The 23,650-nt window shown below is 40.3% G+C and overlaps 2 protein-coding genes across 2 annotated transcripts in view; both read left to right on the top strand.

The window, feature by feature from the left end:
* zgc:153990 (uncharacterized protein LOC768125 homolog) overlaps positions 1–23,650 on the top strand; it is a 62,654-nt gene that overhangs the window by 28,600 nt on the left and 10,404 nt on the right. The gene's annotated exons all lie outside the window — the stretch shown is intronic.
* On the top strand, positions 3,830–12,194 carry exoc3l2a (exocyst complex component 3-like 2a). The gene is made up of 12 exons (XM_053331141.1): positions 3,830–4,377; positions 5,309–5,526; positions 5,993–6,743; positions 6,849–6,963; positions 7,047–7,157; positions 7,277–7,377; positions 7,605–7,715; positions 7,826–7,961; positions 8,158–8,280; positions 8,375–8,530; positions 9,595–9,716; positions 11,341–12,194. Exons 1-12 carry the CDS (start codon positions 3,830–3,832, stop codon positions 11,660–11,662), a joined length of 2,814 nt encoding a protein of 937 aa, XP_053187116.1. The 3' UTR covers positions 11,663–12,194.

Below are 23,650 nucleotides of genomic sequence, written 5' to 3'. Positions count from 1 at the left end.
TGCACCTCTATGCACATTTGCACCCACACCTCTCATATTTCCTTCAACTGTTTTATTTTATTCCTCTGTACTTTGTGTGACATCAGAGGCCTTGCCATAGCGATAGTGACCTTGAAGCTCTGCAGTAAAGCAGAGACAATATAGCACCAGCACCAGTGTTGATTGTCATTTTAGCTCCGATCAGTCCACTTAAACTTTTCCGCTGAGGAAGAATGCACTGCTGCTGGTGTATGAATGGAATTTGGATTCAAGGCCACGGACACTGAATCATCCTCATGGTTCATATTCTACTTTTCACAGAAATCAGAGTACATGATACATGCATGCAGCACATAGAACGTGTTCATCTGATAAAAACATAAAACACTGCAGGAGAATGCTCTGTCCAACTCTATCCTCCTTTGCTGTACAGTTAATGCAATTAGTTTAATTAGAGGGGTTCCCAAGGGTGCGGGTGTGGGGGGATGGAGGGGGAGTGGAGGGTCAGTGGCGTAGGAGGGGGAGAAAGGACGGGACGGGCCTTTCCTCAGGAAAACATATCACGTTCCACCACAATAGAGCCCGTCAGGAAACCGCAGGCAGCCACATTGCTCTCTTGAGTCACCGAGTACTTTCGGACACACTCTCACACTCATCAGTCACACACACACATGCACACACTCCACAGCCTGGCAGCCCGCATCGCCAGCATACTCCAGGATGACATTGTACTGAAACACTGCAAGGAAATCTCATCAGGTAAGTGTCATCATCTACATTCAGAGATTGTTTGAGTTTGGATGTGGGTGCTTTAATTATCAATTGTGTCCATTGAGGAACTAGTGATTCATGCTGGCTGTGGTTACCTTGACGATTAATATCAGTGTCCAAGTGTTAATGTTTCACAGCTGAAGTTATTTTGTTTGGATATTGTTTTCCAGTTCTCTATTTTACCCATACATGCATAATTAAGTGCTCATAGCTATTTGTGGTGTTCTGTCAAATAGTTGTAAAACAGTTATTGGAAAACCTGCTGTTTGAGTTATTCAGTGATTGATTAGTAATTAATTGAGGGAATTGGAATAAAAATGTTTTTTGGCAGCTTACAGTGAGCAAAACTAACTTTTATGGGAGATTTCCATCATCCTGCTTTGACTTAAGTTCATAATATCATATTAGACCCTAATGAGGGCTGAATAATTCTAACTGTTGAGAGTTGAGAGTGATGAAGACCCCGATAGACTGTGCCTGCTCTCTTCATGTAACCTATTGTTCTTTAAAGGACTCGTAAAGTCCTTTACAGCCATTTGTTTTCCTGTCTGCTTCACTTGAGACAGACTGATAAACTGTGAAAAGAGGTGTTTGTTGTTTCAGCACAGCAGACGATGTTTGGAGAACGATTTCAAATATAGGCTAAAGAGAAGTTACACCTGCATGCTGCAAAATCTGCATGAAAGCTGATTAAAAATGCAAGCAAGTTACTAGAGACTTGCAAGAAATCTCAAGTAGATGCCTCATAGACTATCTGATCATTTTTTAAATATAATGCAGCACTGCTCGTGTGCAGTTTTGGAAAGTTTGCTCATTTAATGCTACAAGATAACCTGAGTATTATTGAGTACAAGCAAATAAACCACAATTAAGGTGGAGGCACCACAATCACCAAAAAAGAGCAGAAATGGTAGTGGTTGTTTTGAGTTTTATGATTGATACTGTGTACCTGCGTTCACAATTTTCACATAATCTTTGACATATTATTGACATATCTAACTCTCCACATAGTGACTAAATGATAAAAATGCCAATATCTAGTATCTATAGTGTCAGTCAATCATTTTAAATCCAGTGTTCCACTAAAACAATTGCCCTCTGAACAAGAGAGTTAACTACAATTATCCAGATCCAGAGTGGAGCTGCTCAGTAGCAACAGCAGAGGACTGTAATTATACAAGAAATGTTCCAGGTGTGTATATATTTAAAATGCTGTAATTCTGCATTTGGTGATGACTAAGACCTCAAATGTCAACTATGAATGTTCAAATTTTTTCAAATTCTGTCTTAAACCATTACTCACATGCCTGTAAAACATGTTTTATTCTCTGTATTAGTTCCTGCTGACTGAGAGATCCCTTCCTAAAGTCATTCCAGTCTAAGAGATTGAGGACAAAATCCACAGTCCTCATTACAGTATATGCAAAAATGCTTTCTTAGATACAATTGAAGCTAATATGAGGCTTCAGCCGTGTGAGCTTAACAAAGAAATTGGCAATCATCCAAAGTTACACTCATTCGTATAAGATTCCCTCTTTGTCAGACAGTGTTTGCTCAGCTGCAGTTGAGGGACAGTAAAAAAGAGGGATTTTTTGTAATCTACTTAAATGAGAGTAATTTTAGAAAATACCTACTTGATTTGTCTAACTCATATAAACTCTCATATTAACTCGAGAATGCATTTTTACACAGAATTGTGTATTTTGTGCCCAATCTCTAAACTTTGGAATCGTGTTAGGACAGGATTTCTTTCCTTGCCAGTATTGAGATGATGATTACATGATTACAGTGACCAAATTGTAGAACAATGAAATATACATATGTGGATGTGAGGGCGGTTTTACAACAGACTATACTTATAAATGTATCCTTTAAGTTGTATGACAGACTTAAGACAAGTAACTAGTGTAAAAAAACGTCTAAAAGAAATGAATCAACTCCCTCGTGATATAATGTACATAACATGGTGTAAACCTAATGTTACAGGTCAAACATCGAGTTTTTAATGTAACAACATAACATTTTAATGTAACTTAATATCATCATAGTGCACTGAAAACAAGATATTGGCAGGTGCCGCTGAGATTAATAAATCAACATTGCAAAAAGAAAACATTTTGGCAAATTTCACTAATTTTACTTTTATTTAACCATAAAAGACAGCCACTATGACATGATACGATATGATATGAGTTATAGAAGCAGCACATTTCAACCAAGGCCAGATTATTTTGCCTCCCATTTTACAGTAAATTATGTTATCATTCAAAGCAATGGATGATTGAATCAAAAAACTGTATAAAAGTGTTCCTTCACAGTGTATATTTGCTTTATATAACTGTCCTGCCACTCATTTGTTGCTTATAATGAACAAGCTGCCAGTCAACCGTTCTCAACCTAGGGGACATAATTATTTGCTTCTGAATGGTGTAATATTTACGTGAGACTGTAGCTCAGCACGTGTAAACACAGCCATATTTTGAATACATATTTCCTATTTGCTTCATGAAGTGTATTACATAACCACCATGTGAAAGGATGTTTTTAATTCCAGTTAAATAAACTGTCTGACAGAAGAGGTACCACAACAAAAACTGTTTCCCAAGTTTTGTCCAAATTTTGTCAAATTCTTGTTTGCACAATTTAGTTTTCTGTGTAAAGAATACAGTCATGTCCTTTGTATAAGTATGTCAAAATATTCTGAGAGACATTCTGGTTATTATGATTATTATTATGATTTATTTTTAAATTTGTTTGTTTTATTCAATGTAAAGCGTCCTTGGGTATGTGAAAGGTGCTCTATTAATCACACCTATTACTGTTATTATTATTATTATTATTATTATTATTATTACTACTAATAATAATAATAGTATAGTATCAATTTTGCTGTTCCAGGTTTCTATGGGATGTGTTTTACCCCAAATTTAAATAACTGTCAAGTACTAGATGAGTAAATATTAAAGAAAGCCATTTCTTCTGAAGTTAAGTTGATCACAGATACTCATACATTTGACATTTATTTCACTAAATCTTACACATTGTTGTTTTGCAGTTTGTTAATATCTCAAGTGCAACCATGCCAATTCTGAAGAAGCTCCCAGGAAGGTCCAAGAGCTGCAACGAGTTCCCCAGAGTGAACGGTGAACTGATCCTACCCAAGCTGGACTTGGACCTGAGGGATTTGAATGATCTCAATGATCTGAATGAGCTGAAAGACCTGAAAGACCTGAACAAGAACCTGAATCCCTTCGAGGATGTGGACCTGGATGAGGATGAGAGGAATGGAGGTGACATGGGTCTTATCATGGGGGAGGTCAGGGGTAACATCCAGCTGAGGTCCTCCCTTGATGGAGAAGAGGAGGAAAACGAGGTAAATGCAGGGAGGCATGGGGCTGGGAACCCTAAAGGAAGGCCTCTCAGGGGAACCCTAGAGCGGATCTGTGGAGTGTCACCGCTCAAAACCCTTGGAAAACTTGGGAAGGGTCTCCGCATATCTGGACGCAATGTATGGGGGAACAACTCCCCCCATTATAGCCCTGGAGACTCAAACACACTCCCACCAGAGAGGGAGAAAAAGAAAGGACTACGCAGGAGCTCCGAAGGAAAAATTATGACTCTGCTCCGGTGAGGAGGGGTGGGAGGAAGAAGAGTTCACTTTTGTGTTACAGTCATGAATTTATTCAAAGGTTCTCTAATAATGAGTGTCATCATAAGGTATACAATATATAGAGCCAAGGAACCACTTGATTCTTTTAAGATTAAAAAGGGAAAAAAGGTTTTTATAGCACCATGAAGGTTCTATATAGAGCCACACTGTTGTTATAAGAGTCTCTAGAAGGCTCTGCTACAATACATTCATTCTTCCACTGAAGTTAAATAAAATAGTGGATAAACTTGTAATAAAGATTATAGAGATTATATCAACACATTTGAGTCAACAGCCAAAGGATATCTGTAAAATAACAGTAATCAAATAATATCAAAATTATCCCATAAAAGAGATATGTTGAACAATACATTGCTAGCTCTTTGATAGAAAAGCTGTTATACAAATCAGAAAGTCAAGGCCTTTTGAACAGCTGAGTTCTGCAAGTGTTACGTATTAGCGTTTAATGTCCTGAGTCCCAGAGGAGAGGGTGAAAAACTGAAATCCCTCATTACTCTTGCTGGTTAATAACAGAATAGCTCATATAGTGTGCTTATATCCTGAGGTGTTATGCAATATGCTATGGAGGTTGTTGATCTACGGAACTTCTTTTGTTTTTCAGTGACATGTTGTGTACTTGCTGTGCTTTCTGAATGGGACTATTTTTAACTGAGGCAGTACTTCACACTCAGCAGCAGCACAGTTTAGCAGATGTGTGCATATGTGGCATTCCAAACATAGTAGCCACTGGGTTGTACTGTACAATACAAACCACTGTTCTTATAACTGTCATTCCTAATCACACATTCTTATGCCAATCATGCATCATGAGATAGTATATATTTTTATATGAGCTCCTTTCAGCGGTAGTCACTTGTGTTCTTTATTGTTGCTGTGGATGCTGTGTAGCTTTACAGGTCGGCGTAAGGAGGAGCGCAGAGAAAGCCTGCCCTGCGGGGACCTGAGTGCAGACAGTGAGGCGGAGGCTTCCAGACGGTCCTCCTTCCTCAGGATGGTCAGTCTGGGCAAGCTGAAGAGAGAGTCCATGTCAGACAAGGCTTCCCAAGAGGCAGAGGAGGAAACAGTTGAGGAGGAACCGGTGGTCAAGACCAGAGAACCCCTCTCAGGTAATAATCAAAAACATCAGGTGTAAAAACCCCAGCCCTTGTTATAAAAAAGTGATCATGATATCTAGAAGACTGTCCTTTGCAAGAAGTTTAGCTTTAATTTGGAGAACTTTGCTCTTATCTGTCAAACTTCAGTGTTACTTCCACCCAATCCTAGACAACTCTCTGATGAACCTGAGAGGTCCCCAGATCCCTGAGTCACTGGGTTCAATCACCAGCAGACTGTGAAATCAGGAAATGACCACATTTCCTCCTACCCCAGGTTCCTCTAGATAGATGTTCAACCAAACTACTGTTCACAGACTCCACAGGGAACCTTGCTAGGAATAGAGGAGTGCGCAGAATGAGCAACAAATAATCCACTTGCACATGCACAGCAACTCAATAACCATTAAGCAGATACACCCTTTCCTACTCTGTGTTTTGTGGCTGACCCCCTTCTTTTTCCTCCTCTTTCTCCCTGCAGTGCTGGAGATCCTGCAGTTGGTCAACCACCGTGATCTTCTCCTGGCCGACACACACATTCAGGAGCTGGAGCGAGAGTGTGAGCTTCTGTCTCTCCTGCCGGCCCAAACCAGTCCCACACTTACTCCTACCCTTTGTCCCAGCACCCCTCTCGGCATGTTACCCCTATCATGCTCATCCTTGGATGAATCCATCAGCTCCAATGCAACACTGGACTCAAGCCGGCGGAAGGCTAAGGATGTGGAGCTCCTGTATGAAGCCCTGCAGAGGGAGATGTGGGATGTAGTGCGGGAGTCCCTGCGTCAGCCCAGCGCTGGTCCCAACCTTGGACTGGTGGTGCTGGTGATTCAACAGGAGGAGCACGCTGATGCAGCCTGGGCCCTCAGAGAGGAGACAAAGCCTGAAAGAGAGGGGCCTCAGACCCAGCCCAGCCAGCGTCCCCGCCGGCTGAAGATGAAGTGGAGGCAGGCTGTGGCAGAGGCTGCAGACTGGAGCCTGCCACACCAGGTGGACACCCAGGCCGGCCAGCTGGCTTCATACCTGGAGCGCCTCAGGAGTCGGATGGTGGATGACCTAGATGCAGCGAGGAGGAACGCTGTGTCCATTTACCCAGAGGAGTTTGCTGCCTTTCAGGTGTATTTGGAAAGTTACCATCGAGCCGTAGCCAAACGTCTTCGGACCATTACCAGCGGACCACTGCAGATCACAGACGTCTACTCACTACTGGACTGGTTCTACAATATCTACAACAGGTAGGTGACCCTTAATGAGTATATTTAATGGAAGCTATGTACTTCAGACATATCAAGCTTCTATTATAAACCAAAAAAGCTAAACTGGTTGTCATTTTCTACCAGGGATGTCCTGGGTACCATCAGCACAGCCACACCCATCCACTATGCCTCTCTGGACCCCATTCTGTCTCAAGACACGGTGGACAGGCTGGAGCAAGACTGCTTGAGTATTGTGAGGGTAAGAAAATTAACATTTGCGTGGCTGTTACTTAGAAAATGTGGATAGCAGTCCAATCTTTATTTTATGCTGTGATTTTTCAGGATAAGGTGACAACAGAGCTGATTCAGGTTCTGGACGAAGAGGAGCGACGATGGGCCCAGACTCTGCACATAGAGGAGTATCAGTCCAACCTAGCACGCTCAGTAATCCAGGTACATTGTTGTCCATCTTTTTCACTGTGAAAAACTTCATGAAAACTTACTTTAAAGGGTTTTTTAACAAAAGATTTACAGCCAAAGATAGAGCTGTCTAATGTCTTTCACAATTCCAGAGGCTTAAAGTGGACTTGGACAGATCTACATCTGTGAACCAGTTTCTAGGGGCAAGAGTGGCTCGCTGTAGTCTCATCGGATTGGCTGATTTTCTCTACAGGTGAGAAATACGAGTTAGCAAAGTTAAAGGTAGTACTGATGTTGAAATGTTGGTCTTCATTAAAAAATTAAGGTGCTGGTATTTTTTTTATTTAGCGATGTCTTGAAAGCAGTGAAGACTTTTTTTTTTTTTGCAAACCCCAGTGTTTCACAATACAGGACATTGTAATTATTTTATAGATCTGAATTAGCATTCAGTAGGATCTCATAAAATCTTCATGTGTTCAGTTTCCAGAGGAAAGTAGAGATGTTTCATGAGACTCAGGCAGAATTTGGAGATCGAGGGGACGGATATGTTTCCAGGACCATAGCTCTGGTCAACTGCTGCCCTCCTCTCAGGTACATAAACAATAACCATTGTTATTCAACGGAACATTGTCATCTTTAACCATTTTTTAGAAAGGATCTCAGTATTTTGCAAAGCTTCATATCTCCTGTTTACCCCGCAGATCCTTTGTGGAGCGCTGCAGGCAGTGTGACCCACAGAGCAGCGAAGAGACGGCACAGAGAGCCAACTCCTCCCTGGACCGGATCATCAACCAGTCTGTTAGGGTGTTGACTGACAGGCTGTTCGAACACATCAGGGTAAGTAAGACATTAGCTTATTCTCCTTTAAAAAGACTCATTCATATTATTAATGCCTAAACATATAAGCAGTATTTTATTGTTGTAACTGATTAAGATTGAACTAACTTTAACTGCTTTTGAGTGAATGTGCTTTGTTAGATTCCTCTGCTGTCCTGTTCTCTGTTAATCAGAACTTGCTCTGTTGTTTTTCCAGCCTTTCTTTGACAAACTGATAAAGAGAAAATGGCTGAACAACACAGAGGCATTTGAGGCCATTGAAGCCAGCATCAAAAAACACTTCAAGAAGTTCAGAAGGATGGAACCTCCACCATATCAGGTAACACCTGTTTGACTAAATAGAGGTGGTGTTTAACATGATTTTAGTATTCTACAGTGTTTGATTGAAGGTTGTTTGCAAATGAATGACACAGACGCTGGTGGGTGAGGTGCACCGGCGGGTTCTGGTGGAGTACGTCCGAGCCATCATGCGGGGACGGGTCATCTGTACATCCTCCAAGATGAGGAAGAGGATGGCTTTTCGCCTACAAGATGAGGCCAAACAGCTTAAAGGGCTCTTTAAGGATCTGGTGAGTGTGGGCACAAAACGTGGGAAATGTCACTGAAGAGATCACATTTAGACTGCCTTAACCTGCAATGGACGTGTGCTCTTTTGTGTGACAATGCACTGTTAGGGTCTCTAGAAAGAGAATAAAATCCAAAGCATCCAAAAACAGAGCTAATAATTGCTTTTCAGGAGGCTCCAAGCATTAAAAATAATTCCAAAATGCTGATTCTTGAAAACACTGAGTAGAGCTGGCACGGAGAATGCAGAGTCTGGTGGCTGTGAATGGAGCCTGACCCTCAAACTTCCTAGGTCAGGAATAACTCAGACAGTGTTGATACAGGAGTGAGCTCTGAAAAATGGCTGCCGTCAGTGAGATGGAGATGGATGAACCGGGCTTACGTTAGCACTCGCCAATGGGGGGAAGAGGGTGTAAAACAACTGGGCCTGACAGCGTAGCATTTGCCCCTTTTCTGTGCGCGAGTTCAAACAAGTGTCCGTCACCTCGCCTGACAACAGGAAGCCGCTGTGTTCAGAAGGAACTTCCTGTTCCTGTCAGCTGGCCGGCTTTGATGTGGCTCTGGGATGGCCTTGATGGCCTTTTTCGCCGAGGAGCGGGATGAAGTGTCTGTGGAAACTGGAAACTTGGGGGTGGGGATGAGTTTTTAATGGCTGTCTAAAAAAGACATCGTTATTTTTAGTGGATGCCAAGCCAAAGAATTCTGCTTTCTTTTTCCTGAGTGTTTGAAGGAAAACAGGACTCAGAAAAACAGAGGTGGAGTTTTGTTATTCACTTAATATATCACCTCAATGTTTTGCCTCTGGCCTTTAGAGGCATTAATCTCTGTTTCCTCTTACGATTCAATTGTTCAGTCATGCCTTTTCTTGGAGATGTGTGTTTAATCTGAGCAGTTATCGCAGTCGGAAGAAGAGGAAAGCATTAATATGAGCAGCGATAACAAGTGCATTCTTTACATTTGGTTTTGACAGACAGCCTGATGTAATGATCAACCCAAAGTTTTTCATTATGGTAATGAATGCATGTACTGTTCTGCTGCATGATAATTAGATATGTTCTCTCTACTTCAGGAATCAAGCTCATCCTGGTTGGACAGCATCATCTGCCACCTTGCTGACATCATTCTCCTGGAGGACACCCCCTCCATCCAAATGGAGGTTGCTGTCTTGGTGAAAGAGTTTCCAGATATACGGTAAGAGTTTAATAACTGTCATGTGTTGGAACGTTTCTGTTGCAACAAGGAAGTGTCTATGAAAACAGAAATTCTCTTCACTGTTCCCCCGAAGGTCCTATATTCTTTTATGCTTACTGCTACACATTCACAGTGCTGTTTTAGGCACTTAGCCAGAGTAAGGAAAATGTAAGAGTATGTATGTTTTTTTTGTTTTTTTTTGTCACAATGGATCAAAACAAGGAAAAGGAGCGCGGAAACATATCTACATTAACTTTGCTATTTTTGGAAAGGAGCATGGGTCTGTTTTGAGAATAGATGAGGCTGAGAGGCCTCAGGGGGGGAGACCCAACTGCTGAGGCGGTTTGTGCACAGATTCAGACTCAGGTGACTGTTGGCAACCTACGACCGACTGTGACGCATAACCCTCGGCGGAGCAGACAGGAAGCTGCTGCCGAGTACTTCCTGTTCCTGCCACCCTGCAGGAGACAGACTGGTGCCACACTTGGAATCAAAGAGAGAGAGGTGTGGAAGAGGGGAGCAAAACATAGTAGTTCAGACCCAGAGACATGCTCGCTCACCACTTGACTCACCCCTTTTGTTTACTGTATGGCATCCCCTGCTGGTATTTTAGGAGAACAAAGACTGTCGGCCTTCTTTGAGTTCTTTGGGTGCTGAGTTCATTCATGCACATGTGACTGTGCCCACACATGGGCATACTCATCAGTCCTCCCAGACTGAACTCTTCCTCTTTACTCACCCCTGTACGCAAATATCAGCTGTTGACTTCAAAGAAATAAAAAACAATGGGCTCTGTGTATACAGAGTTTAAAAGTTCAAAATAATGACTTCATAAATGCTCATTTATTAATGTGTTAATAATGACAGATAATGTTAATCAGTTGTAAGCCTTTAATAAGAACAGTTTAGACAAACATCCCTCAGGACACTTCAAAGTATTATTATTATTATAAAAACCTTTATTCATGAGTTATTAAAGGACAGGTTCACATTTACCTGAATCTTAAAATAATACTCACGTGTCCATATACACGTTGAAGACATTGTCGGTTGCTATAACTGTTTGTACAGGCCACAAAGAAACCCTTTCTTCATTTATCTTCATTTTCAGTGTGGTTTCAGCTTTCTGAGTAAGAGAAAACAAGTGGGTATCTTCCAAAGTTACAGTCTACAGAAAACTCCTTATCTGTGTTTTTACATAGAACGAAAGCAGTAGATTTCGTCCCCCATTAATTACACTGAAATCACTTCAGGAAAGGATTTCTTCATAACCAGAATGGACAATATAAACATTTACAGAAACCAATAACTCTTAACATGTACATTGGAATGTCAGTGTTGTGTTAAGATAAACCTGAATAAATGTGGACTTATCCTTTAGCACTGCACAGGTGGTGGGAAACCAGACAGAATGTTCCTTTTATTCATTTATAGCATGGAATCCGATTCAATAAAATGAGGTTCCGGATTTTGATGTTGCTTCCCAGAAACAAACGTAATGACTCAGACAGATGTGACTCAAAAGACATGACAGCCTTGTTAAAAACTGCATCCAAATCTTATTTCCATTAACACCCGTCTACCCTTCTTCCCCTCATCCTCCCTGTATCCTTCCTCCCCACAGGAAGAAACACGTCTCCACCCTGCTGAACATACGCGGAATGATGCGGCAGGCAGAGCGTCAGGAGATCCTCAACATCGTGAAAGACTTTGAGTGCAGCAGCGTCCTGATGTGCCGGGACCACGCCCTGTTTTCCGACATCCCCATCACCTCAGAGGTGCACTGCATCAGCCTGGGTCTCCTCCGCCTCGCCATGACCGTCACCAACTGGTTCTCAGAGCACCGGCCGAGGCGAAACCACAGGGCAAGCGCCAGAAACGCATCACCTCAACCTTCTGAGAGCCAGAACAATGAAGAAATGAATAAACTTCACAGAGAAGACTAGCTGTTGGTGTTAATGTTAATGTTAGGAAAGTAGTCACAGACCTACTGTGAAGACACTGATGAGATGTACATGCACCTTGACCAAAAAAACTAACTGATTGTACCAAATATTGCTACCAGCCACTTAAAGAAACTTGATCTCAGGTACTGCTCGTACTGTACATGCTCACTGATATTTCTTCCATCTCCAGATGTGCATTGTCAATGGAAATGTGAAGCTCATCAAGATTTGTAATTGTTGTATGTTGATCTACACATCTAAAGAAGTAAACAAATGGTATAAAATATCCTCGAAATGTAACTTGTTCAATCTCTTTTAGCCTTTTATTGCTCCACATCATTGCAGAAACAACTGCTAGCAGATGCAATGCAATACGTTCTAGGATGTTCTGCTGTTTATAATGTATTTACCCAATCATACATACCCATTCTCTGGTATTTAGTGCATGTGTATGTGAGGATATAGTGTATGGAAATGGAAATGTGTTGAACTCTCACTGTGAATGAAATGGATCAGTTGCTGGAAACTTAATAAAGACCCATTGACTGGGTAGTCTAAGCAGATTCAGAAAATGTGTCATTGTGGTGATAAATACTGTATTCTGTATTTCAGGGGGGAGAACATAAAGGAGTATGTTAGTCTACATATTGGCTCTATTATGTCAACTCTTAAAATGGATGTGCGTGCTATTGTGTAATTGTATTACTCTGCCTGCTTCTAACTTTAGGTGTAGTGGCCCCTGAACATGGGAGCGTCAGTCACTAAGTGTACAGCTATGTTAAACAATACATACCAAAAAGCACACTTTGACAAACAGGCGAGGGTCTGACGCAGAAGCGAGGCTGCCAGTACATATACACACATACTTATGCCTCGGTTGTTTATCTTTAGGATATGGCAGCTTTGTTCAGTATACTGAGATCTTGAAATATGGGGCTCCACCACGGCTACTATATGACGCTCTGCCGCCATGCAACAAGAGGGGTCATACACCCCGAGGCCAACAACGGGATGTTTTTCGATAAACAAAGATTTCCTGTTGTCCACTGAGGTGCCAACGGATGCTTTTATTGGAGCCAAGTTTACGTTATGCACTAGGAGGGAACTTCCCCTCTGCTGTTCAGAGTGAAGGTGCAGCAGCGACTGAGCTTTTTCATGTCTGAGCTGCTCGTGGGCTTCTCAAAACAACGTCAGCCTGTCACAGCAGGGGTCATTCTGCACTCTAACCTCAGAGGCAGTGGGTCTATATCTGAAATTGAATGACGAGCTGGTTGCTTTGAAATGTAGAAAATTACTTACATTTAAGTTTATTCACAATTCCACATGACACAATGTACATCAGCTGATCTTGGTAATCCAACAAGTTCAGATTTTAGATTTAGTTAATAGTTGGCCTGAACATATTCTAATAGTGTCAAAGTTTCACAGTTAAATATTAGATAATCGGATAATGAATTTAAATCCAAGCAACTACCATTACCATAAAAACAATTAAAAAATGTTTGATACCCTTAAGACACATAATACTCTAGTAGCCTATACTTTTAATAATTGTTGTTACCTAGTTAAAAACTTTAATTGCACGTTCTACTTCTGCCTCATTAAAAAAATCCATAATCTATGAATATGTAAATGCTTTTCATTTCAATAGTTGAAATGTGTAGATTAGTTGCAGGATGCTTAATTTTTACTACTTCTCTAAAAGGTCCAGCGTTTGTGCACTGGAGACTTTAGGTTTCTACGTCACATGTAGGTTTGTTGCATATTGTACCACGACTGACTCCAAACTAATTGTGATGTCACAAATCATGCTCATATGTTTATGTTACCCTGAAAATAAACTCTGAACATACATCATTCTGCATAGTGAAGCTCAGTGAACAGCTTAATTAATTAGCAATGAAAAATGTATGAATTATACATTTTTGAATGGACCTTAAACATTGAATAAATAGTGTGTACCTATTTACATTTTCTTTGATGCTTGCTCTTGACAGCTGTATCCTCCTGGAATACATCACAATGCACAATGCATAGATGTGCATGAATACTTTTGCCAAATTGAGTGAATATAAGATTTGAAATTATTGTTGGATTGTTTGTGATATCACAGGTTTTTAATGGGCAGTATGACAGGATGAGGGATTTCTGTTTATTTATTTTGCACCAGATTTATTGGCATTCATGAATGCTAACTGGTCAAAGGTGATCTATTTACAATGCAGCTCTCTGTTTTGTTTTATTCACAGGTTACAGGTTAAACGTGTCTGGCTGCCCATCTTACATCATTACAGTACCTTCCTCTAACTGGCACATTTGATTTATGTCTAATTATCATCGCACAGGCACAAAGAAAGGACGACTCATATTTCTAAAAGAAAAAAGGGGGTCAAGCATCCTTAAATATTTCTTCAAGCTGTTTACCTCTTACTGACAATAGACCTCAGATATCTTTGACCTTGGACTGCACCGAGCACTTGTTTTTAATAAATAAGTTCCACGAATCCATGGTACAGAACAGGAAGAACATCAAGTGAAGTTGGCATCAACTTATTGTTAAGTTTGGCAGCGTGGCCTCTGACTAATATGTATATCTAAGAGCATTATCAGACATCCTTTCATATAGATGACTGAAGGCGGATGCTGGACGGCCGTGTTCCAGGTATCCCAAACGGGGATTACCATCGTTGACTGAGAGGGTCAGGTAGAGAATGAGGGCCAAACTCCTGGAGGTTTCCCTCGACCAAGCTGCTGAAGGTGGAACAGCCATGGTATCACAATGCAATCCCTGGGAAGCACTCCCCTGCTTCCTCTCATTAACACAGCTCTGCGATGGAAAATCCATCTGGCTGTATTCGCTGTTTGTTTTCGGAAGCAAGCCGTGCCCTGCCTTTGTTCACACTGTCATGCACTTTTCATAGTTGCAATTTTTTTATTTGTTTGCTTCTCATGCACTGCTCTGTTTAGTGTTGTGGCTGAGAGGGGCACATGTTTCATGTCAGTTGTGAGATGTAGGGCTTGTTTAGTCTGGATGAGGAAGGTAGTTCCACTGTTTCATATTCTGATATCAGACTATATGAGGGTGGGAGCATTAGTGTCAAGTTGTAACAAGCAATAAAACCTGATTCACATTGCTTTAAAGAACCATACCTGTGGCTGTGCATGTTTCAAATATCTCTTTTATTGCTGCCAACAATTTTAAAACAACAACAGAGATTTTAGATTAATGTCTAATCGTGCAGAAAGCCAAAATCAGCTTTCAGAAGGTTACAATCTGCTGTTGATAGATTATTTCACACTGGACTACTACTATTTATTTTACTTACTTGTTGTTCCAGTTACAGACTGCTTTGGCAAGTCTGTGTGCTAGCATATCCAAATACACTGCCAAACATGATTTAAATGGATTAGAGTATAACAGTATTGGGTTTTTTTATAATGTCCATGTTTTTTGTGCTGTTTGCTGTTTGTTGTATAGGTTTAACTATGCCATCAGCATATCACAAGAATGCAAAGTTTTTCAGGAGAAGACTCTCAACTAACACTTGGCTTAGTTGCAAGTGATTGTGTGCCAAAATAAATGGATTGCCGATTCAAAGGTAGGAGATTAATGAAGTTTGGAGGTGCTGGTAAGTGATTTCTCTTACATTTGGACTTTTTCCCTTTTATGGTAAGCTCAAGTGGGGAATTCTGGGTCTGAAAAGTGAAATCATTGCATCAGTGCCTTAAACCTGCATTCTCTCTAAAGGCCAACAGGGAGCTCCACCCTATTGTCCAAATCCACTCACTTCTGGCCCAAAAAATCCTAGATGGAGACAGTCAAAATGCTGAACTCAAGGCTTCAGAACTGGTGAGTACACAAGGTAAAAACCTGCAGGCTCTACCATTATAGTTAGTTTACATACAATATTTTACAGTCTCTCAACTCTCAGCAAGAAAGCAAATGTGTATTTGCTAAAATATAAAACTATTCCTTTAAAACCTAACTTTGTTTTACCACCACTGTCATACAGGTCAGTTCTGACTCTCTCAGTTGTTTTATTGTAGAGACACCAACCCTTTACAGCTAGTACAGAGAAGCATATTCTACCGACAGACTCGTGAGGACTTTGACCTTGATTTCCTGCTTTTTAATTAATCAGGTTAACAGAAACACGTCAATGGAATTTGTAAAGCTGTTTCTCCAAGGGCTTGATGTTTGCTTGGGCAGTGTTTCAAGTCTCCGTTGTGTGAATGTTATTTTGGGAGCTTTTGTGAATGATTTTTAGGATGTTAAAGATTTGAAATGATGTTATTGAATCGCGATCAGTTAAAAGAAGTGTTGGTTTCATCAAAAGTCTAACATACCATACTTACTGAGTCAAGGCGGTTGTGGCCCTTTCTGCCAACACATTGCGTAATTTCATATTTAAACAACCTGTACTGACATGACCCATCAGGGCAGGATTCAATAGAGAGAACCTCCTGTCCTCTCCCATGTCCAGTGTACACTGTCTGTCAGGATGGCTGCCCACTTGAACCAAAACAATGGTGCACTTAGTCACTGCTGATGGGATATCCTGATTTATGTTATCTGAGCGTATCCATCAAGTGGATCTTTATTTAGCGATGAGTAGGTGCATGGCCCTGTCTGCCGGTGCCCACTCAACTCAAGATTAGACCGAGCGGACACGCCAACCTGTTTGTTTCTTTATCAACAGTCACATTAAATTATCGTTCTCAGGCATTCGCCACAAAGCAGAGAAGAAGGAAGTTCACCTTTGTTCAAAGCGGGGGCTACAATCTAAAATAAACTCTAATGATATCACAATCACAAATCTTTCTTAGAATTCATCAGCAAAAACATGGGCATGCATCAGGTGTCATTGCTCTAAATTCTGATAGTTTCATTTGTGCTAAAAGTAATACTTGGGTGGATGCGAGGATATAAATATTTTGCTCAGGTCTCCGCTGGCCTGATGCCACTTACACTGTAAACATCCCTACCTGTGGGGTTATTTGTTTTCCTTTGTTTAAACTATTTTGACGTCTATATAATAGTGAGAAAAAAACAGGGGGAGGCTTTGTTGGTCCTGAATGTCTGTATTTATGCAAGCACATCCCCTGGCCTCACAGACCTGGCCTTATTACAGAAGTGCGCTTATCATCAACACCAATCAACCAATGATACAGCGGTCAGTGAATAACCTGCGACCTCCAGCTAGGGCTCATCATAAAAGAAGTAACTGAAGTGAATTATAAACCTAGAAAACCATCAGTTTGATTTTATACACAATGGAGCCTTAAATTATTAGAGTAACAGTTACAAAGATATAGATCCATATGAGCCCAAAAAGGGTTTTTAAGGTGGTATGTTCGTCTTGAACTGTATTTCTGGGTTTCTGGTATCTTTGGGTGACCAGCTGTGTTCGTCAGCTCAGATCCTTAAATTGGTTCCACCTTACATTAAAATGAGCAGCATATTGCCAAAATACTGTAGCCGTCCCCCATTTGATATTGACACCCTCACATATTGTCAATATATACCACGTGACACAATGAAATTACAACTGTTTTTCCACATATTCTTTTTTTCTGTTTGCTGAGCTTGCGTGAAGCGTAAAACATGCCAACAGTGTTACAAAATTGTCCACATTGAAAAGAGGAATGAAAGACTTCATTGCTTCCTGTGGTTGGTGACAGAGGGTTTCATTCTTAACGGCTCCCACAATAACTTCACAAAAACAAGAGGTTAAAAATAGGCGAGAGGCAAAAAGAAAGAGGAGAGAGTGGGGATGACAGTGAGTGACTGTGCTGTCAGATCTTTTCATGGAAAACAGGGTGGACAAGCGGACATCCTTAAAAGCTGTGTATTTGTGAGGGAAGTCCATGGACTGTCCTAGAGGCCTCCAGCCTCACCTTTAACTCTCTGGGAGGAATTTATGTTGTTGTAACCCCAAATACAAACATGGACATTGCATCCAAAAATAATGGTGATGATTCTGTGAAGAAGTGTTATTTGAAATGTATCTTTAAAACACTTTCCATTGGGAAATGTCACCCCAGTTACGACATATTTGTGTTTGACGGTGTTTCTGCCAGTGAACAAAGGTGTTTGTCTGACTAACAGACACTCCGGTGTTTGTTGTGAAGAAGCCTCCCCCACTTTGCGTGGTCACGAGCTCCTTTACCTGCCAGTAAGTTATCTGTTCCAGCTGTTAACAACAAATTTATTGGCCCAGGCCATTTGCAAGAACGGAAACTACTTTGCATGGCAAGGAATAAGTCTAGAGCTAAACAATGGTTCCTCTTGTGAAATATGGCAACAGGGGCTCACCTTTGGCTCCTTGTGCCTTCTCCCCCGGCTTATTTACGTAAGCAGGTTGTGTTCTGTACCCCCATCAGGAAGAGGTGTTGCAGGAAACCCAAATCTGAGTTAGGATTTAGAGTAAACTCACAGCATTAGACCCCAAAAGAGGGCTTATCTGATCTCTCAGGGAGGTGAATAAAAGGGTAAACACAAGCATGACCTGTGCTCCAAAACCCACAGGGGGCTAAAGATTCACTTCAGGATTTGATTTGATTGCGGGTGTGTTGTTTCCACATTGCAATGAGGTTACGCTGACCTGCATCACAGCCTGTCTATTGTGTTCAATTCCAGAAATTCTAATTACAAAACGCCGGATAATTCAATAAATGCACAAGAAGAAATCACTGACCCACTTTTGAACATTGTACATATACAGAAGAGATTATTAGTAGGCAGCTTACTACAGGTGTCAGTCATGCTACCAAGGAATATAACCTTGCTCTTCTCCATTCATAAACATGGTTATTTTTAATTCAGTTCCTGTATTAATCAAACTGCTAAAATTAAATTTTGGGCTGAAGTGAACAATAAAATGAACAATCCTTTGACTTTCTATTCATCATATTTTGCTTGACTTAAAGTAGATCCTTAACGGCTACAATACAGAAACAGAGGGAAGCATACATGCACTTAGACACGTTTTGGAAAATATGTACAATGAGTCATGATGAATAATACTTTATCTGGAAGGGTTAGGTGGCCTAGAAGTTGAAACTGGAACTTTCCGTATATCTTCGTCAAACAAATAGAAGTTGAAACTGGAACTTTTCGTATATCTTCATTGTCTATACTTCATGTTTGTCATCCGTCAGCAACAACTTTAAAAAAAAATTTTTTTGGACTACATTTTAATCAAAATGTACAATGTATATTAACATATTAATATATACAATTATTGTTAATTTCACCTGATACCTGCTTCTGAAGATATTAAAGATACATAGCTTATGTAAAATAATGAATAATATAACATTTAAAATCACTTGTGCTCTTGTGGAATAACACATCACTGCGTAAATTTAAGTTTGTAAGCTTCTTTTTTTTAATGAACCGTATGACCCATATGCCTGATTGGCTGTTCCTCTCTGAGCATACATATGATTGATGATGTGATCAATAGACAGCTGATCTTAAAGGTTGCTCTTAAGTTAATTTAAGATTACTTCCAAGTCAGGGTAACTCACAAGTGTCTTATTCCTCAATTTTGGACCTTTCGACTAAGTATACTTGCAACAACAACAAAAAAGCACCTCTGCAGCCTCTCTCACCCCTTACTGAACCCCCATCCATCTTTCATCAGCAAATTTAAAGTTTGAACCTAATTTCTCTACATCCTCTCTGCCCTCCTGCTGACATTGCGCTGCTCACTTGCCCCCTTAACAATTGGTCCATTTGACCTTTGACACATGAACCTAATCATCTTTTTCACACCCATCAGTGCAATGTGTATGAACTTGAACACCCTGTGCTTTCTCTTGTCTGTGTTTTACATAACAAGTCAAAATGATTGACTAGTATGAATAATGACACCAGCTGAGGGGCATCTCCCTTTATGAACCAAACTCAGAAGCTATTTAGTGTTCAACCTAGAGGTCAGCAGAGGTATAACATAACTCTATAGTGTCAGTATGTATGTATATTATGTTCAATCAGCAGTAGGATCATGACTTAAGAGTATGCATATTCATCTTACTTTTACCTAGAGGAAACCAGATGAACCCCACAAGGCAATATATCCAGCCTGATGAATCAAAAGTATGTATATGATGACATACTGTATGTATTAAATTTATGATATATTGCAAAGTATAGTGTGTATTTATAAGTGCATTTCAACTTTCTCACTACCTACACCAGTCAAGACAACAATGACAACAATTGCACTTTGCTGCCCTCTGGTGGTTTTTGTGAAGCATTACATGACTAATCTGCTGAGACAAAGCAAGGCAACTTTATTTGTATATACATTTCAAACATCATTTCACAGATGTAATTCAGGGTGATGTACATGTGTCAAAGAAATCTATTAGAGTAATATTTAAAAACACAATGAAATGTAAAATATCAATTACAATTAACTAAACTGAGATACAAGTTTTTTGTGAAATAAAAAGTGAAATGAAATACAAATAAATAATAAACCAACCAGCCTCTACTATTGATTGAGGTTACTTGTGTTCACCTGATGATTTTTTCCTTTTACAGGATTAATGTACTTGGATTTTTGGTTCTCAAGGGCTGAGGATACTTGCTATGAACTGGGTTGTAAGATGTGTCCTTTGACCACATATAAAGGCCAAAGTATTTGCGTGGTCTGGACATCATAAATACTTACTGTGGAGGTTGTCTGATTAAAAAAGTTTTTGACATTTCTGTTTTTTAATGGATTCAGTCCTTATTTTTGTTGGACCTTGTTTTTGTCTAGTTTGTTTCATAGAACTTCCATGCACCCCATTGTTAAATGATATGCCATTAAACGTTTCCTCCATTACTCCTCTAATGTACAATTAATAAAATATTATTACTCTTGAAATAAATAAAGAAGGTAGAGGAAGACTAAGTTATGAGTAGAAATGAATTATTGTTTTTGTATCAATGTTTTAAAGAACTTTAATTTCCACAGATGGCAGTATTGGTCTGTCAGTCTGTCAGTTCAGCACTTTACACCAGGCAGAAATATCTGAATAACTAGTTTTGATGGAAATCCATTGGTCAAGTTAGATGTATGAACAACGATGCACCCAATCACATTTGACCAACCCAAAGCCAAATAAACCAAATGTCAAAGGAAGATGTTGCTTTAGATTTCATATTTTCACCCCTTATTTTAGTGAGTAATGTATGTTTAATATTTAATATAAGTTACAGTGAGCTATAGTTTAAGTTGTGTATTAAATTTGGACTACATTAATATTATTCTTCATGAGTCTAAAAGGCGCTCAGGCGGTTGTATAGAGCTAGTTGCTAACTTTGCACTTGCAAGTATAATCAGGATAGTTATGCTCCCGTCCCACAATTCATACAAGTTCAGACTAGATGTAGGTTGTACATTGCTACCAGACCCTAAATAAATTCCCCTGAGTTGTTATAGTTATATGGTAATCATTTTATTGTAAGCTGAAGCAGTGGTTACAACTATAGAATACATGGCATTCATTTTGATTTGGCATGTTGTGGAGACTGGAACAGCGACACAAACTTTTAAAGTTACTGCTCCACCCCCAGATGGCTGCCCTGGACTTCAGTACAGACCCTCATGCTCAGAGGATGAAGCCTCATAACTCTGGCGGGTTCCTGGCTTTTCAGCACCACACCATGAGGTTGATTTTTGTGCTTTTAAGTGAAATTCATGTCACCCTCAGGATGTATTATAATAACTTTGGTGATAACTTTTCATCTGGTGCCATAACCACCATTTTATACATTTCACCCATCTTTAATAATAAAGGCAATCAATGTGGACTAGGTCTGTCACAATAACTACTTTTGTTGGATGATATATTGCCTCAGAACTTCGCCAGCTGGACCACAAACACAGAGGTCCTCCCCTACGACACCAGTGGCATCCCAGAAGGTGTTGTGGTCTGTCATTTGCCTCAGTTCAAGTGGGTGTTACTATGGATCAGAGGTCAACCATAGGCCTGTCATAATAATTACTTTTGTTGTCTCAGAAATAATTGCAATAAATTGTTATTTGAAGATATTATTATTTGAAGATCATTTTATACCACTGATATGATTAACCTCTTAGCCGCTAATGTGAAGTGTTGTAATACTGAGGTTAAAAAAAAAAAAATCAAGGTCATGTCCAATTATCATACGATAAGTTGATATATAGACATGATGATGTTGATAATCACATTATTGTACAATAAGTCAATGTAATTATTGTGACGTGCCTTATGTAGACAAAAGGCATCAAATGTTGAGACAACACAAGAAATAAAAGTAGATAGAGACTTTATATGACATAATTTTCTTAAGTCGTAACAGACAGCAGTCAGGCTCAAAGGCACATTGTCTAAAATCAGGTCCAAACACGTTCCCTGATGGTATCAATCAACACTTTTAGCTTTTCTCACTGTGGACAAGCAAGGTTCACTGATTGGACAAACACACCGTCTCCTTAGCTGGAATTGGTCTTTGCTTCCAGTTTTCAAACCGGATAAACATGGCAGCTGTTGTGGAAACATTGTCTAATTTCCACCACTGAACAAACAATTCTTTGTGCCAATACTCTGTGTACTTTGGAAGAAGTTATACGAACAACTGTGACGTGCCAAAAATGTTGCCGGTAAAGGTTGAAACTCACAGCAGATGACACCTCCCCTTTCACCTCTTTTTCTTACTTTTCTCAGGAAAGATAGGTCACTGAAACCGCAGGCTCAAACACAAACTGATGGAGGAGCTTCTATTATTGTGGGCATGCTCTGCTCAAGCAGGGCACTGGACATGTGGGGGTTTAGTTTAGATCTTCAGGTCTAGGTTAAGGGTCTCAGTCTGACCGCTGGAAGCTAGCAGAGGCTGGTATAGAAGAGAGCAGACTGGAGGAAAAGTGAGATCCCCTTTTGGACCTGGAGTACACCATGAAACTAGAAAACATTCTAGATTACTGGCTCTGCTGCCTCCTAAAGTATAAGAATTCCAGAGAAGGGGGTGATGGCTGATAGCCTACCATTATGAAGATCACAGTATTGGAGCCATTGGAGAGTCAGTGAAAATGAGAGATCAGGGTTACTTGGGAGTGGGTGTAGAGTTTAGTTGTTTGACTTATGAGACAACTGTATGACATGATGTACTAAATGTTGGCCAGACAGCAGTTAAAGTCTGGGTGTAACCTTCAACAAGAAGCCCTCCTTCCTCAGAAAACAAGAATGACCGGTCAAGTATGTGGAGCCCAGTGGACTACTTAGCAGCAGATAGAAAGGTGGACAGAGAGGTTGTGGGAGAATCACATCAGTCATTTATACTTCTATTCTGAAGGGTAAAACAGGATCAGGGTCAGAGGCAGCAGAGGTGTAATACTCTTGTGGTCCAGGAGAGCCCTCTCTGCCCTCTCTCAGGTCTGGGTGAAGCTGGAAACTTAGCTCTTGGTGAGGATGATGAATGTGGCAGTCACAGGATGAAGCTGTTCATGAAGACATTAGAAGGTTCTGGAATGAGCGGTTGCCAACCCAGAACCATGTGGATGTTCTTAATATTGTAAAAGTCAGGATGCAGGCCACAGACATGTAGATCATGGTTGAACACTGGAATGACTGAGGAGTGTGTTAATAGATATTTTAAAAAACAAACAAACACTTTAGAGGGTGAAGGCTGAATGGAATTGAGCTCTACTCTGAAGAACTGCTAATTTGATGAAGATCTGACAATTAGATTTAGTTTCCAGAAGGTTTTATGGCATTAGGGCTGTCTTTTTAAAATATTTGCTTTATCTGAAAGCATAACCACTAGCACACAAGTAGAAACCCTCCTCTCCTTGTGCAGGCCACTGACACACCAGCCATCACCGACAGTAGTTCATCCCAAAGCAGAAAAAACGGAGATTTGGATGGTATTGCTCTGTATTTCGGCCATTTTTGGAGAGTTTATGCTAATTTACGCACAATTCTACGCTGGTAAAACACCGGCAGTGGGTT

The sequence above is a fragment of the Scomber japonicus genome, chromosome 13, assembly GCF_027409825.1.
Source record: "Scomber japonicus isolate fScoJap1 chromosome 13, fScoJap1.pri, whole genome shotgun sequence".
NCBI classification, from domain to species: Eukaryota; Metazoa; Chordata; class Actinopteri; order Scombriformes; family Scombridae; genus Scomber; species Scomber japonicus.
The sequence above is the reverse complement of the archived record's forward strand: the minus strand, read 5'-3'. Positions and strand labels throughout refer to the sequence as shown.